Source organism: Bombina bombina, chromosome 4 (assembly GCF_027579735.1).
Source record: "Bombina bombina isolate aBomBom1 chromosome 4, aBomBom1.pri, whole genome shotgun sequence".
Taxonomy (NCBI): Eukaryota; Metazoa; Chordata; class Amphibia; order Anura; family Bombinatoridae; genus Bombina; species Bombina bombina.
This window is the reverse complement of record NC_069502.1, coordinates 1,003,290,186-1,003,308,985: the sequence shown is the minus strand read 5'-3', so window position 1 is coordinate 1,003,308,985 and position 18,800 is coordinate 1,003,290,186. Positions and strand designations below refer to the sequence as shown.

Here is an 18,800-nt window from a genome sequence, read left to right as displayed (position 1 = left end):
TGGTGCAAAAAAAACACATCAATGATAAAGAAGAAAAAGAGAAAAAAAGAGGGGGGGAAAATAAAAACACACCATTACAGTGATTGTAAACATACCTGGCTCTGCATTGTGGAATATAAAATAAATATATTATAATGTAACTCCATAAAGAGTTAAAGTATATGCAGAATAGATTTAAACTTACTGTAAAAAGGACACACAGGAAGCTGATTTTATGCTAATGAGCAGAGCATTGCAGAGAGAATAAGTATTTGTGCTACTTCCTAGAATAGAATACAGCTCGTTTTGTATTATGTTAAAGCAGAAAGAAAGCCTGAATTTTCAAAACACTAAAAAGGCAAAAGGAAAGATCAGCATGGAGAAGTGGGTCTGTACTCTGATGCTTTCTTAAGTCTAGTTCTGGCGCTAGAGGCTCTATGGAGAGACGTACCATCTAACGGGTTGGTAAGGCCACTGCTACTCCAGTCAAACTGGATGGGTGGGAGGGATTCCTGCAAAAGATTGCAAAAATAGAAAAATAATAGGTCATGCCATTCCAATATAAATTACAGTTATTTGCTCCTAGGAACAGTATTACAGTTTAATTCAAATAAAGCTTTTTTGTTGTCACACATTCTAGATTTATATATATATATATATATATATATATATATATTTATATTTATATATTTTATCCCAGAGGAATGCACATTTGTGCTGAAACAGTCTATGTTAAGTGTAACTTCTAACACAGCTTTGCATCATGGGTTTAAAAAAAAGGAGTCGTCAAACTTTATTTTGACTTGTTTAGGTTTGTGTTGCTGAAATGTTTTACACTATTTACACTCCCAAATGGGCTATATAAATGGATCTACAAAACATTTATGCAAAGAACAATCTAGTGTATAATATTCCTTTAAAGGATTACTTTCTGTTATAATTTTTAAGCTAAACAACTAACATATTAAAGTTAATAAACATTAATTAAAACCTACTGACCTATATTTTCTCCAAAACGAAGATTCATAACGTTCTAAAAGTTATATCTTTTATTCGCTGATGATGTCACGTTATCCTGCCCACTATTTTCAGCACTGAGTGTTCAAAATATTTAAACCAATAACTTTGTGTTTGAAGCGCCATTTTGAAACCTAGGTATTGTATACGGATTGGTACAGAGCAAAGGATACCCATGGAGTGGGTTTGGAAAACAATTAAATTTGCAGACAAGATTTCTGATATACGGTAGAGATATGTTAATGAAATGCTATTGATAAAAAGCGTATTTGGGGTAGTTAGTTAGTAACAGGCATAGAAAATATTTACTTACAGTGGCCCTTTAATGATTCAGCATGTAATTTTGAACAACGTTTCAATGTACTTCTAATAACTAATTTGTTTTGTTCTCTAGGTATCCTATTTTGAAAAGGAAACCTAGGTAGACTCATGAGCTGCTAATTGATGGCTGCACATATATGCCCCTTGTTATTGGCTCACCCAATGCATTCAGCTAGCTCCCAGTACTACATTGCTTATTCTAGGATACAAAGAGAATGAAATTGGATAATAGAAGTACATTTGAAAGTTGTTCAAAAATCTGAATCATTAAAGAAAAAACATAATTTATGTAAGAACTTACCTTATAAATTCATTTCTTTCATATTAGCAAGAGTCCATGAGCTAGTGACGTATGGGATATACATTCCTACCAGGAGGGGCAAAGTTTCCCAAACCTCAAAATGCCAATAAATACACCCCTCACCACACCCACAAATCAGTTTAACGAATAGCCAAGAAGTGGGGTGATAAGAAAAAAGTGCGAAAGCATAAAAAACAAGGAATTTGAATAATTGTGCTTTATACAAAAAAATCATAACCACCACAAAAAAGGGTGGGCCTCATGGACTCTTGCTAATATGAAAGAAATGAATTTATCAGGTAAGTTCTTACATAAATTATGTTTTCTTTCATGTAATTAGCAAGAGTCCATGAGCTAGTGACGTATGGGATAATGACTACCCAAGATGTGGATCTTCCACGCAAGAGTCACTAGAGAGGGAGGGATAAAATAAAGACAGCCAATTCCGCTGAAAAATAATCCACACCCAAAATAAAGTTTAAATCTTATAATGAAGAAAACTGAAATTATAAGCAGAAGAATCAAACTGAAACAGCTGCCTGAAGTATTTTTCTACCAAAAACTGCTTCAGAAGAAGAATACACATCAAAATGGTAGAATTTAGTAAAAGTATGCAAAGAAGACCAAGTTGCTGCTTTGCAAATCTGATCAATCGAAGCTTCATTCCTAAACGCCCAGGAAGTAGAAACTGACCTAGTAGAATGAGCTGTAATCCTTTGAGGCGGAGATTTACCCGATTCGACATAAGCATGATGAATTAAAGATTTCAACCAAGATCCCAAAGAAATGGCAGAGGCCTTCTGACCTTTCCTAGAACCGGAAAAGATAACAAATAGACTAAAAGTCTTTCGGAAATTCTTAGTAGCTTCAACATAATATTTCAAAGCTCTAACTACATCCAAAGAATGCAATGATCTCTCCTTAGAATTCTTAGGATTAGGACATAATGAAGGAACCACAATTTCTCTACTAATGTTGTTAGAATTCACAACCTTAGGTAAAAATTTAAAAGAAGTTCGCAACACCGCCTTATCCTGATGGAAAATCAGAAAAGGAGATTCACAAGAAAGAGCAGATAATTCAGAAACTCTTCTAGCAGAAGAGATGGCCAAAAGAAAACAAAACTTTCCAAGAAAGTAATTTAATGTCCAGTGAATGCATAGGTTCAAACGGAAGAGCTTGAAGAGCCCCCCGAACCAAATTCAAACTCCAAGGAGGAGAAATTGACTTAATAACAGGTTTTATACGAACCAAAGCTTGTACAAAACAATGAATATCAGGAAGAATAGCAATCCTTCTGTGAAAAAGAACAGAAAGAGCAGAGATTTGTCCTTTCAAGGAACTTGCAGACAAACCTTTATCCAAACCATCCTGAAGAAACTTAAAAATTCTCAGAATTCTAAAAGAATGCCAGGAAAAATGATGAGAAAGACACCAAGAAATGTAAGTCTTCCAGACTCGATAATATATCTTCCTAGATACAGATCTACGAGCCTGTAACATAGTATTAATCACAGAGTCAGAGAAACCTCTTTCACTAAGAATCAAGCGTTCAATCTCCATACCTTTAAATTTAAGGATTTGAGATCCTGATGGTAAAAAAGGACCTTGTGACAGAAAGTCTGGTCTTAACGGAAGAGTCCACGGTTGGCAAGAGGCCATGCGGACAAGATCCGTATACCAAAACCTGTGACACCATGCTGGAGCCACCAGCAGAAAAAACGAGCATTCCTTCAGAATCTTGGAGATTACTCTTGGAAGAAGAACTAGAGGCGGAAAGATATAGGCAGGATGATACTTCCAAGGAAGTGACAATGCATCCACTGCTTCCACCTGAGGATCCCTGGATCTGGACAGATACCTGGGAAGTTTCTTGTTTAGATGAGAAGCCATCAGATCTATTTCTGGAAGTCCCCACATTTGAACAATCTGAAGAAACACCTCTGGGTGAAGAGACCACTCGCCCGGATGTAACGTTTGGCGACTGAGATAATCCGCTTTCCAATTGTCAATACCTGGGATATGAACCGCAGAGATTAGCCAGGAGCTGGATTCCGCCCATACCAGTATTCAAGTCACAATCCTCTGGCTATGAAAGAAGTGAGTCCCTCCTTGATGATTGATATATGCCACAGTTGTGACATTGTCTGTCTGAAAACAAATGAACGATTCTCTCTTTAGAAGAGGCCATGACTGAAGAGCTTCTGAAAATTGCACGGAGTTCCAAAATATTGATTGGTAATCTCACCTCCTGAGATTTCTCAAACCCCTTGTGCTGTCAGAAACCCCCATACAGCTCCCCAACCTGTCAGACTTGCATCTGTTGAGATCACAGTCCAGGTTGGAAGAAAAAAAGAAGCCCCCTGAACTAAACGATGGTGGTCTGTACCACGTCAGAGGGTGTCGAACAATCAGTTTTAAAGATATTAAATGAGATATCTTTGTATAATCCCGGCACCACTGGTTCAGCATACAGAGTTGAAGAGGTTGCATGTGAAAATGAGCAAAGGGGAACACGTCCAATGCAGCAGTCATAAGAACCTAGAATTTCCATGCATAAGGCTACCGAAGGGAATGATTGAGACTGAAGGTTTCGATAAGCTGAAACCAATTTCAGACGTCTCCTGTCCAACAGAGACAGAGTCATGGATACTGAATCTATCTGGAAATCTAAAAAAGGTTACTCTTGTCTGAGGAATCAACAAACTTTTTGGTTAATTGATCCTCCCACCATGTTCTTGAAGAAACAACACTCATAAAAAGCTGGAAAGGATCTTTCCATTGAAAATGAGCAAAGGGAATTGAATCCAATGCTGTTAAAACTTCTATGCATATATAGCAACTGAAGGAAATAATAGAGAATAAAGGTACCGACAGACGGAACCCAATACAAATTGTTCCTTGTCTGATAGAGACAAAGATAGTGACATAAACCATCTGGAAACCTAAAAAAAAAAAGGTGACCCTTGTGTGAGGAATCAAGAGCTTTTGAAAAAAGATCCTCTAACTATGTCCTGAAGAGCAAGTGAAACATATGAGAATCCGCATCCTCAGGAAATAATCTGAATGAAAACAGAAAAATGAAGAATACGCATTTATTGTATCTAAAGAAAACAAATAATGCTATCAATGACCACAAAAAGGCAAAATAGTTTGAATAAAACTCAAAAACCCAGTTCCTAGAAAAGGAACTGGAATAAAAACCCCAGAAGATTCCAGGTCTGAGCAGCGCTTGAACCCCATGGGTACCCAGCCATGCCTCAACAGTATCCAAAATATATAGGACAGAAACACACTGAAAGAAAGTGTTAGCCTTACTGGAATAAAATCAAAGAAATTTGGACAAAATAGAACCAAATAAATTTCAAAGAAGTCTTAACCTGCCCCTTACCAGCCAAGCTGGAATACGGCACGTGCATCGCAACATTAGGGAGCTAATTTCGAACCCCAATTAAAAACATGTTACTTGGGAAAGAACTCAGGATTCGTTCCTTAATAAGAACAACCAAACTAGTATAAGCTTAAAGTTTTAGTCTTAGAACTCAATCTTGAAGCCCATAGTAACAGTTAAGAATTGAATCCAATTATAATTGATTATCTTAGAACAAAAGAAATATGGATTTTCTTTTTTTTTTTTTTTTTTTTTTAAAATCACAGAATTCTTCTAGCTAAAATAGCTAAAGACATAGATTAACCCTCATTTGCGAATATATTCAATAAAATGAAGACACAAATGAAATCATTAGCATGATAGTCCAGTTTAAAGGACCAGTCAAAACAGAGGACTTGCAAAATGCAAAACAACAAGACAAATGCAACGGCACCTAGTCTAGTAAATGTTGTCCCTTAACAATGCTAAAATAAATCATGATCTGATACTTGATCTTAAAGTAAACGAAAAAATGAAGCAATTGCAATATCACAGGACCAAGAAAAGTACCTGATACTAAATAATTTTCCAAAAATAAGATACAACTATATAAAGGAAAATAAATACTATTTTGCTATAAAAACAATAGCATAATTAGTAGGAGTAGAGATAGCTCCAATAAATTGGAGAACCCTCCAAATTGAATTTAACTGCTGACAAAGAATATAGTTTAAAAATAAAAGAAAATTCTCAGCCTATTCCATTCCCTAGTATGGGGAATTGGAAAGAAAACCTCTGAAATCACAGCAGAAATAAAAAGGAAGAAATAGTGTCAGCTAGTCTTAAAGAACTAGTTACCTTAATATCCAAAATAATCAACACCTCTTCAACAAAGAACAAATGTACTTTAATAATAAAAAAATTATATAAAAAAGTAGATTTGTTAGTGTCAATATCTGATGAAGAGAATTTCTGAAAGAGAAAAAAACATCATCAGAGAAGGATAAATCAGTATGTTGTTGGTCATTTGAAACTTCAATAATTAAAAAAGAAGTGAAAAAGACCTAAAAATCGTATTAGAAGGCACAAAGTCAGACATAGCCTTAATCAGAAAAAATATTTCTTATAAATCTTCTAAACATTTCTTGCACTTAAGAATGGAAATGTATAAAGCATAAATACTAATGGAATCTGCATGTAAAAGTATATCATAATAACTTATTACAAACCATAGCTAAAGATAAACATTTATAACATTTAAAATAAATGAACTTAGCTTTGGTAGAACTGAAACTCAGTTAAGCATTTTTCCAGAAGTGGCTTCTGACTCAGGGACAAACGGAGACATCTTGCAATATGTAATAGAAAAAACAACATATAAAACAAAATTGATCAAATTCCTTAAATGACAGTTTCAGGAATGGGAAAAAAATGCCAGTGAACAAGCTTCTAGCAACCAGAAGCAATAAATAATGAGACTTAAATAACGTGGAGACAATAGACGCCCATATTTTTTAGCGCCAAAAAAGACGCTCACATTATTTGGCGCCAAAAATGACACCACATCCGGAACGCCGACACTTTTGGCGAAAAAAAAAATGTCAAAAAAATGACGCAACTTCCGGCGACACGTATGACGCCGGAAACAGAAAAAAAATTTTGCGCCAAAAAAGTAAGCGCCAAGAATGACGCAATAAAATGAAGCATTTTCAGCCCCCGCGAGCCTAATAGCCCACAGGGAAAAAGTAAAATTTTAAGGTAAGAAAAAAATTGATTAATTCATATGCATTATCCCAAATATGAAACTGACTGTCTGAAATAAGGAATGTTGAACATCCTGAGTCAAGGCAAATAAATGTTTGAATACATATATTTAGAACTTTATAAAAAAGTGCCCAACCATAGCTTAGAGTGTCACAGAAAATAAGACTTACTTACCCCAGGACACTCATCTACATGTTGTAGAAAGCCAAACCAATACTGAAACGAGAATCAGTAGAGGTAATGGTATATATATAAGAGTATATCGTCGATCTGAAAAGGGAGGTAAGAGATGAATCTCTACGACCGATAACAGAGAACCTATGAAATAGACCCCGTAGAAGGAGATCATTGAATTCAAATAGGCAATACTCTCCTCACATCCCTCTGACATTCACTGCACGCTGAGAGGAAAACCGGGCTCCAACCTGCTGCGGAGCGCATATCAACGAAGAATCTAGCACAAACTTACTTCACCGCCTCCATAGGAGGCAGAGTTTGTAAAACTGATTTGTGGGTGTGGTGAGGGGTGTATTTATAGGCATTTTGAGGTTTGGGAAACTTTGCCCCTCCTGGTAGGAATGTATATCCCATACGTCACTAGCTCATGGACTCTTGCTAATTACATGAAAGAAAGATTGGGTTTCATGTCCCTTTAAGTGCCCTGAGGATCTGTAAGAAATGAAGTAGTATTTGTGGAAAAAGATCCCTTTTGAATTCTTACGCTCCCTTTTATGTGTGAACCCCTTATTTATGTGGAGTGAAAATAATAAATATAGAATGAAATTGAATATAACCATTGTTAAATTATTACTACATCACTGAACACAAATTTACAACAAAAGGTCAACCAAGTGCTTGATACATTATCCTAAGCTATTATTAGTATATTTCCTTATTTCAGTTGTTATAAATTCATAGAGATTTTCGTATATTTTCCACTTAAAGTAACAAATCTCTATTTTTATGTCATACCCCAATTTGTTGGTTACAGGCACGAAAGAACGAAAGTCAACTTGCCACAACAAATGAATATAAGAATGAAATATACTTTGAACCCATACCATTTTATTCAATTGCCTACCAGCATCTTGTTTTATATTATTATTATTATCGGTTATTTGTAGAGCGCCAACAGATTCCGCAGCTCTTGTTTTATATTAAAGGAATGTATATAAGGGCATTACAGCAAGTTAATTGCAGCTTTTTCTAAAATGCTTGCATATTATTATGAGTGTGCGTCTTTCCTCCCCTACCCCTCCATTTTCTACCAGCTTCGGTTCACACATTAGTTAACCCCTTTACTACCGGGACTTTCAGAGAAGAACTTGCCCAAAATTCCAGAGAATATTTAGCATTTTTGCTATTACTCCATTTTAACAGAAATAGAGCCTTGTTTTTTCTATTTACCTGTCAAAACTATACATTTGTTTTTAAGTAGACAACCCAAGGTATTGATCTAGGCTCATTTTTGTATATTTCATGCCACCATTTCGCCACCAAATGCAATCACACAAAAAAATATTTTTTTCACAAAATTTGGGTTTCTCACTGAAATTATTTACATATTGCTTGTGCAATCATGGCCCAAATGTTTGTAAAAGTTTCTCTGGGATCCCCTTTGTTCAGAAATAGCAGAGATGCATGGCTTTGCCATTGGTTTTTAGTAATTAGAGGGTCGCTAACTGTAGCTGCACACCACACTTCTATTATTACCGGCAGTGAAGGGGTTAATCAGGTAGCTTGTAAGTTTAATTTTAGCTTTAGTGTAGAGATTACCCTCCCACCTGACACCTCCCTGATCCCTCTCAAACAGCTCTCTTCCCTCCCTCACCCCCCACTGGTACCACCATCTTAGGTACTGGCAGACAGTCTGCCAATATTAACCCTTTGAGTGCTAAGCACTTTCCCACCTGGGTGCTAAGGTTTTTTTAAAGGGTTTTTTTATTTTATATTTTTACAAATATATTTTTTTAACTTCTTTTTTATTTATTTCAGATCCCCAAGATTTACAATGTTGGAAAGGTTAGGCGATTACCTTTCCAACGGTGGGTCTTGGGGGTCTGTAGCTGCTTAGATATCTGAGATACAGGCTTCTAAGCAGCATGCCCCCTGCTCCTATATTTAACATTGTTAACGTTAAATAAAGTTGCGGTGACGTCACCGCGCATAACGTGAAGCCCCGGCGATGCCTGTCACTATGCAGGCCTGATCGCCAGGCTAGGAGCGGGTGGGAGCCCCCAGATCTCCCTCAAAGTGGGAGAGTGCTAGTGACGGCTCTGAGTCGTCATTAGCACCAGAGTGGGAAACTCTGTGATGGCTCAGAGCTGTCATTAGCACTCAAGGGGTTAAAGGAATAGTCTAGTCAAAATGAAACTTTCTTGATTCAGAAAGAGCATGCAATTTTAAGCAACTCTCTAATTTACCCCTATTAATTTTTATTCGTTCTTTTGGTATCTTTATTTTAATATACAAAGCAAAAAAATCCTTAATGTGTTTAGCATTGCTTCCCTTTTGACAAAAGGTAAATCCCAAACCTTTAATATATAATAAAAATGCAAGAAAAAACAAGGGTGCGCCTATAAAAGTCAGCTATACAGATAGCTATGACAAACACCTGTTGAAAAACAGAATTTATGCTTACCCGATAAATTACTTTCTCCAACAGTGTGTCCGGTCCACGGCGTCATCCTTACTTGTGGGACTATCTCTTCCCCAACAGGAAATGACAAAGAGTCCCAGCAAAGCTGGCCATATAGTCCCTCCTAGGCTCCGCCCACCCCAGTCATTCGACCGACGGACAGGAGGAAAAAATAGGAGAAACCATAGGGTGCCGTGGTGACTGTAGTTAGAGAAAATAATTCATCAGACCTGATTAAAAAAAACCAGGGCGGGCCGTGGACCGGACACACCGTTGGAGAAAGTAATTTATCAGGTAAGCATTATCAATTGCACTCCATTCTCTTGGTATCCATTGTTAAATAGCTGTGCTAGATACACTCAGGAGTGTGCACATATCTTGAGCACTGTATGGCAGCAGTGTTTGCAACAATGTTTATAATAATTGTATAAGTTTTAAACGTTTTGTGTGTATATAATAACAATATATTAAATTTATATTTCTCCAACATTGGTGTGTCCGGTCCACGGCGTCATCCTTACTTGTGGGAACCAATACCAAAGCTTTAGGACACGGATGAAGGGAGGGAGCAAATCAGGTTACCTAAACGGAAGGCACCACGGCTTGCAAAACCTTTCTCCCAAAAATAGCCTCCGAAGAAGCAAAATTATCAAATTTGTAAAATTTGGCAAAAGTGTGCAGTGAAGACCAAGTCGCTGCCTTACATATCTGATCAACAGAAGCCTCGTTCTTGAAGGCCCATGTGGAAGCTACAGCCCTAGTGGAGTGAGCTGTGATTCTTTCAGGAGGCTGCCGTCCGGCAGTCTCATAAGCCAATCGGATGATGCTTTTAAGCCAAAAGGAAAGAGAGGTAGAAGTTGCTTTTTGACCTCTCCTTTTACCAGAATAGACGACAAACAGAGAAGAAGTTTGTCTGAACTCTTTTGTAGCTTCTAAGTAGAATTTTAGAGCACGGACTACATCTAAATTGTGTAGCAAACGTTCCTTCTTTAAAACTGGATTCGGACACAAAGAAGGTACAACTATCTCCTGATTAATATTTTTGTTGGAAACAACCTTTGGTAGAAAACCAGGCTTAGTACGCAAAACAACCTTATCTGAATGGAACACCAGATAGGGCGGAGTACACTGTAGAGCAGATAACTCAGAAACTCTTCTAGCAGAAGAAATAGCAACCAAAAACAAAACTTTCCAAGATAACAACTTAATATCTATGGAATGTAAAGGTTCAAACGGAACCCCTTGAAGAACTGAAAGAACTAGATTTAAACTCCAGGGAGGAGTCAAAGGTCTGTAAACAGGCTTGATCCTAACCAAAGCCTGAACAAATGCTTGAACATCTGGCACAACTGCCAGTCGTTTGTGTAGTAAGACAGATAAAGCAGAAATCTGTCCCTTTAGAGAACTCGCAGATAATCCTTTATCCAAACCTTCTTGTAGAAAGGAAAGAATCCTAGGAATTTTTATCCTATTCCATGGGAATCCCTTGGATTCACACCAGCAGATATATCTTTTCCATATTTTATGGTAAATCTTTCTAGTTACCGGTTTTCTGGCCTGAACCAGAGTATCAATCACAGAATCTGAAAACCCACGCTTTGATAGAATCAAGCGTTCAATCTTCAAGCCGTCAGCTGGAGGGAGACCAGATTTGGATGTTCGAATGGACCCTGAACAAGAAGGTCCTGTCTCAAAGGTAGCTTCCATGGTGGAACCGATGACATATTCACCAGGTCTGCATACCAAGTCCTGCGTGGCCACGCAGGAGCTATCAAGATCACCGAGGCCCTCTCCTGTTTGATCCTGGCTACCAGCCTGGGAATGAGAGGAAACGGTGTTAACACATAAGCTAGGTTGAAGGTCCAAGGCGCTACTAGTGCATCCACTAGAGTCGCCTTGGAATCCCTGGATCTGGACCCGTAGCAAGGAACCTTGAAGTTCTGACGAGACGCCATCAGATCCATATCTGGAATGCCCCATAGTTGCGTCAACTGGGCAAAGATCTCCGGGTGGAGTTCCCACTCCCCCGGATGGAATGTATGACGACTCAAATAATCCGCTTCCCAGTTTTCCACACCTGGAATGTGGATCGCAGATAGGTGGCAGGAGTGATTCTCCGCCCATTGTATTATTTTGGTCACTTCTTTCATCGCCAGGGAACTCCTTGTTCCCACCTGATGATTGATATACGCAACAGTCGTCATGTTGTCTGATTGGAATCTTATGAATCTGGCCTTTGCTAGCTGAGGCCAAGCCCTGAGAGCATTGAATATCGCTCTTAGTTCCAGAATGTTTATCGGGAGAAGAGACTCTTCCCAAGACCATAGTCCCTGAGCTTTCAGGGATTCCCAGACCGCGCCCCAGCCCACTAGGCTGGCGTCGGTCGTGACGATGACCCACTCTGGTCTGCGGAAGCTCATTCCCTGGGACAGGTGATCCTGGGTTAGCCACCAACGGAGTGAGTCTCTGGTCTTCTGATCTACTTGAATCACTGGAGACAAGTCTGTATAGTCCCCATTCCACTGTTTCAGCATGCACAGTTGTAATGGTCTTAGATGAATTCGCGCAAAAGGAACTATGTCCATTGCTGCAACCATCAATCCTACTACTTCCATGCACTGAGCTACGGAAGGACGAGGAATAGAATGAAGAACTTGACAAGCGTTTAGAAGTTTTGACTTTCTGACTTCTGTCAAGAAAATCCTCATTTCTAAGGAATCTATTATTGTTCCCAAGAAGGGAACTCTTGTCGACGGAGACAGGGAACTTTTTTCTATGTTCACCTTCCATCCGTGAGATCTGAGAAAGGCCAGAACGATGTCTGAGTGAGCCTTTGCCTTTGAAAGAGACGACGCTTGTATTAGAATGTCATCCAAGTACGGTACTACTGCAATGCCCCTTGGTCTTAGAACCGCTAGAAGGGATCCGAGTACATTTGTGAAAATCCTTGGAGCAGTGGCTAACCCGAATGGGAGGGCCACAAACTGGTAATGTTTGTCCAGAAAGGCGAACCTTAGGAACTGATGATGTTCTTTGTGGATAGGGATATGTAGATACGCATCCTTTAGATCCACGGTAGTCATAAATTGACCTTCCTTGATTGTGGGTAGAATCGTTCGAATGGTTTCCATCTTGAACGATGGTACTCTGAGAAATTTGTTTAGGATCTTTAAATCCAGGATTGGTCTGAAAGTTCCCTCTTTTTTGGGAACTACAAACAGATTTGAGTAAAATCCCATTCCTTGTTCCGCCGTTGGAACTGGGTGTATCACTCCCATCTTTAACAGGTCTTCTACACAATGTAAGAATGCCTGTCTCTTTATTTGGTTTGAGGATAAGTGAGACATGTGGAACCTTCCCCTTGGGGGTAGTTCCTTGAATTCCAGAAGATAACCCTGAGAAACTATTTCTAGCGTCCAGGGATCCTGAACATCTCTTGCCCAAGCCTGAGCAAAGAGAGAGAGTCTGCCCCCCACTAGATCCGGTCCCGGATCGGGGGCTACTCCTTCATGCTGTTTTGTTAGCAGCGGCAGGCTTCTTGGCCTGCTTACCCTTGTTCCAGCCTTGCATCGGTTTCCAGGCTGGTTTAGTCTGTGAGGTATTACCCTCTTGCTTAGAGGATGCAGAATTAGAGCCCGGTCCGTTCCTGAAATTACGAAAGGAACGAAAATTAGACTTATTCTTGGCTTTGAAAGGCCTATCTTGTGGGAGGGCGTGGCCCTTTCCCCCAGTGATGTCTGAGATAATCTCTTTCAATTCTGGTCCAAAGAGAGTTTTACCCTTGAAGGGGATATTAAGCAATTTTGTCTTGGATGATACATCCGCTGACCAAGACTCTAGCCAAAGCGCTCTGCGCGCCACAATTGCAAACCCTGAATTTTTCGCCACTAATCTAGCTATTTGCAAAGCGGGATCTAAAATAAAAGAGTTAGCCAACTTAAGTGCGTGAACTCTGTCCATAACCTCCTCATATGGAGTCTCTCTACTGAGCGACTTTTCTAGTTCCTCGAACCAGAACCACGCTGCTGTAGTGACAGGAACAATGCACGAAATGGGTTGAAGAAGGTAACCTTGCTGTACAAAAATCTTTTTAAGCAAACCCTCCAATTTTTTATCCATAGGATCTTTGAAAGCACAATTATCCTCGATAGGAATAGTAGTGCGCTTGTTTAGAGTAGAAACTGCCCCCTCGACCTTAGGGACTGTCTGCCATAAGTCCTTTCTGGGGTCGACCATAGGAAATAATTTCTTAAATATAGGAGGGGGAACAAAAGGTATGCCGGGCTTCTCCCATTCCTTATTCACTATGTCCGCCACCCGCTTGAATACAGGAAAAGTGTCGGGGTGCACCGGAACCTCTAGGAATTTGTCCATCTTGCATAATTTTTCTGGAATGACCAGGTTGTCACAATCATCCAGAGTAGATAACACCTCCTTAAGCAGTGCGCGGAGATGTTCAAATTTAAATTTAAATGTCACAACATCAGGTTCAGCCTGTTGGGAAATTTTTCCCGAATCTGAAATTTCCCCATCTGACAAAACCTCCCTCATGGCCCCTTCAGATTGGTGTGAGGGTATGACAGAACAATTATCATCAGCGCCCTCCTGCTCTTCAGTGTTTAAAACAGAACAATCGCGCTTTCTCTGATATGCAGGCATTTAGGATAAAATATTTGCTATGGAGTTATCCATTACAGCCGTCAATTGTTGCATGGTAATAAGCATTGGCGCGCTAGAAGTACTAGGGGCCTCCTGCGTGGGCAAAACTGGTGTAGACACAGAAGGAGATGATGTAGAACCATGTCTACTCCCTTCATCTGATGAATCATCTTGGGCAACTTCATTATCTGTGACAGTACTGTCCTTACTTTGTTTGGACGCTTTGGCACAATTATCACATAATTTAGAATGGGGAGACACATTGACTTTCATACATATAGAACATAGCTTATCTGAAGGCACAGACATGTTAAACAGGCTTAAACTTGTCAGTAAAACACAAAAACCGTTTTAAAACAAAACCGTTACCGTCTCTTTAAATTTTAAACAGAGCACACTTTATTACTGAATATGTGAAAAAATATGAAGGAATTGTTCAAAATTTACCAAAATTTCACCACAGTCTCTTAAAGCATTAAAAGTAAGCTTTAACCCTTAAAATAACGAAACCGGAGCCGGTTACAGTTTTAACCCCTCTACAGTCCCAGCTACAGCCTTTGCTGCGACTTTACCAAGCCCAGAGGGGAATACGATACCAAATGACGCCTTCTAGGAACTTTTCCAACTATCTTCAGGTCCTCACACATGCATCTGCATGTCTTGCTCTCAAAAACAACTGCGCAGTAATGGCGCGAAAATGAGGCTCAGCCTACAACTGGGAAGGCCCTTCCTGACTGGAAAAGGTGTCTAACATAGTGCCTGACGTTAAAAAACGTTCCCCAAGTTTATAAGTGTGAAATACCAGCATAAACATGTATAAAATGCCCAAATAAAGCAATCGATTTTGCCCATAAAAGTGTCTACCAGTTTTATAGCCCATATTAAGCCCTTTATTCTGCTTGAGACTAAGAAAATGGCTTACCGGTCCCCATGAGGGGAAAAGACAGCCTTCCAGCATTTCACAGTCTTGTTAGAAATATGGCTAGTCATACCTTAAGCAGAAAAGTCTGCTAACTGTTTCCCCCAACTGACGTTACTTCATCTCAACAGTCCTATGTGGAAAAAGCAAAGGATTTTAGTTACTGTCTGCTAAAATCATCTTCCTCTCACAAACAGAATTCTTCATCTTTTTCTCTTTCAGAGTAAATAGTACATACCAGCACTATTTTAAAATAACAAACTCTTGATAGTAGAATAAAAAACTACAACTAAACACCACATACTCTTAACCATCTCCGTGGAGATGTTGCCTGTGCAACTGCAAAGAGAATGACTGGTGTGGACGGAGCCTAGGAGGGACTATATGGCCAGCTTTGCTGGGACTCTTTGCCATTTCCTGTTGGGGAAGAGATATTCCCACAAGTAAGGATGACGCCGTGGACCGGACACACCAATGTTGGAGAAATATAAATTTAATATATTGTTATTATATACACACAAAACGTTTAAAACTTATACAATTATTATAAACATTGTTGCAAACACTGCTGCCATACAGTGCTCAAGATATGTGCACACTCCTGAGTGTATCTAGCACAGCTATTTAACAATGGATACCAAGAGAATGGAGTGCAATTGATAAAATAAGTACCTGCCAATGAGATTTTAGTAATTCCAAACATTGCAATCTGCACCATCTTTGAGAAAAAATAAAATAAAAAAAATAATATATATATATATATATATATAAAAGTCATGTCCCTAAGCAGAGAAAGCTGTAGACTTAGCAGCTAAAGAAAATGTATCCATATAAGCATCACAGACATATTGAAATAACAAAGTCCCTAAAGATTCAAGTTAAATATTAAAGGGACAGTAAACACCTTGATATGTTTATATAAAATGTTTAGTTATCTGTAATGAAACAAAATTTGCAATATCTTTTCATTATTTATTTTGTCCCTGTTTTATGTCATTCAGCTCTGGAAATAGAGCAATTTCTAATTCTCACAACATGAAAAGCACCCTGCTGACTTCTCACATATATATCACAAAATAGCTTTAACAGATAACAACTGCAAAAAAGAGAACTTTATATTAACTTTAAGGCTGTAGCTAGCATTGTTATCTAGAGACTAAAGTCCAGATGGGCTCCACCAAGTAAAGCTAATGATGGGTGGAGTTTGGCTAGTGAAAAATAATTGCTGTAAAAGGATGTTAATTTGTTTTAAAATGTTTAGACTTGGCTGATGTGTTATTCTATAGCAACAGAAATGTCTTAATTACAAGGTGTTTAAAGTCACTTTAATATGGAGGTCATGTATGTTTCTTGCAAGGCAGAGGGAATGGACATGAAGCAACTAGAATAGTATTTAAGATGGTTGCAGGAATTGCGACAAAAAACAAAATATTACACTGTCTTTTCACAATAACCAAAACCTTGCAAACAGCATGAACCAGCCTAGGACAAATCTCAGCAGCCGGTTTAATATATTTCACTTTTTCACAAATCTAAATACAAAAACTCTTTTCTTGTTGGTTCCTAAACTTCAAATAGATTTGTCAACCTTGGAAACAAATATAAATAATACTTGAAAAACTCTGCTAAAATTATAATCCTCCAAGGAGTTACAGAAGCTCCTGGGCCCTCTATTTACGTTAAAACAAAGTAATGACATGAACCAATTTACCAGAAAAAGTGAAATGCAGCTGCAGTTATCAGCACAGCAAAAGAAGCAGATCCATTTCAGATACAAAAGGAGGAAAACCATACAGAAATACTGAAATTGGTGTGTTAGCTGTCTGAGCAGCCAAACCCCATAAGCAACACAGCTTGTGCTTCAGTAGTATTAACACCTGCAGTGTTATTCCTTGTACTAGTAATACATTGTTTAAATTGAGTATAAGGAAAACACAGAAAAATGTTGTACTAAAAAGCATTAACCCCTAGACGCCTTTAGGACGTTCCATGCCGTCCTAAAAGCACTGGCAATTTCCCAGGATTTGACCCCAGTGGTGGAATCATGTGACTTTATGTTTATATCAAAACTTTGTTACAATCATTAACACTTGCCCCTCTGAAGAGGTTAAATAAAAAAGAAGGTTAATAAAACGCATAAACAGACATTTAAATCCTTGCCCCTAATAAGCTCCAGTAATAAGAAGCATATAACCTAACGATACACCAAGACTGTATACTCATAAGGACAGGATCATATGCACAGGGTACATTCGGAAAGTATAACAAAAGAAAACAATCCACTGAAGAACTATAGTGGAATATCCCCAACATCAGCAAGTAACATTATGTCCTATGTGGGTGGCAAAAGAGACCCCTAAAGAACATAGCTAGAGTCTAATAAAACCAACAATACAGTTAAATATGACAACAGAAGCATGTAGTAAAGTTTACCACAACACTACATAATGTTTTATTTGACAAACCAATTATTTTCCATGGGTAAACCACCTTACATAAAAACAGCTTTATGGGAAAAAAATAAAATAATTTATGTAAGAACTTACCTGATAAATTAATTTCTTTCATGTAATTAGCAAGAGTCCATGAGCTAGTGACGTATGGGATATACATTCCTACCAGGAGGGGAAAAGTTTCCCAAACCTTAAAATGCCTATAAATACACCCCTCACCACACCCACAATTCAGTTTAACGAATAGCCAAGAAGTGGGGTGATAAGGAAAAAGTGCAAAAGCATATAAAATAAGGAATTGGAATAATTGTGCTTTATACAAAAAAATCATAACCACCACAAAAAAGAGCGGGCCTCATGGACTCTTGCTAATATGAAAGAAATGAATTTATCAGGTAAGTTCTTACATAAATTATGTTTTCTTTCATGTAATTAGCAAGAGTCCATGAGCTAGTGACGTATGGGATAATGACTACCCAAGATGTGGATCTTTCCACGCAAGAGTCACTAGAGAGGGAGGGATAAAATAAAGACAGCCAATTCCTGCTGAAAATAATCCACACCCAAAATAAAGTTTAATGAAAAACATAAACAGAAGATTCAAACTGAAACCGCTGCCTGAAGTACTTTTCTACCAAAAACTGCTTCAGAAGAAGAAAATACATAAAAATGGTAGAATTTAGTAAAAATATGCAAAGAGGACCAAGTTGCTGCTTTGCAAATCTGATCAACCGAAGCTTCATTCCTAAACGCCCAGGAAGTAGAAACTGACCTAGTAGAATGAGCTGTAATCCTTTGAGGCGGAGTTTTACCCGACTCGACATAAGCATGATGAATTAAAGATTTCAACCAAGATGCCAAAGAAATGGCAGAAGCTTTCTGGCCTTTTCTAGAACCGGAAAAGATAACAAATAGACTAGAAGTCTTTCGGAAAGACTTAGTAGCTTCAACATAATATTTCAAAGCTCTAACAACATCCAAAGAATGCAACGATTTCTCCTTAGAATTCTTAGGATTAGGACATAATGAGGGAACCACAATTTCTCTACTAATGTTGTTGGAATTCACAACCTTAGGTAAAAATTCAAAAGAAGTTCGCAACACCGCCTTATCCTGATGAAAAATCAGAAAAGTTGACTCGCAAGAAAGAGCAGATAATTCAGAGACCCTTCTGGCAGAAGAGATCGCCAAAAGGAACAAAACTTTCCAAGAAAGTAATTTAATGTCCAATGAATGCATGGGTTCAAAAAGAGGAGCTTGAAGAGCCCCCAGAACCAAATTCAAACTCCAAGGAGGAGAAATTGACTTAATGACAGGTTTTATACGAACCAAAGCTTGTACAAAACAATGAATATCAGGAAGATTAGCAATCTTTCTGT

At 38.4% G+C, this 18,800-nt stretch overlaps 1 protein-coding gene across 3 annotated transcripts in view; it reads right to left on the bottom strand.

The window, feature by feature from the left end:
* AFTPH (aftiphilin) overlaps positions 1-18,800 on the bottom strand; it is a 272,901-nt gene that overhangs the window by 76,660 nt on the left and 177,441 nt on the right. For all 3 annotated transcript variants that reach the window (XM_053712089.1, XM_053712087.1, XM_053712088.1), the window contains exon 7: positions 431-491. In XM_053712089.1, the coding sequence (XP_053568064.1) occupies positions 431-491 (61 nt within the window). The remainder of the gene's footprint in view (positions 1-430; positions 492-18,800) is intronic.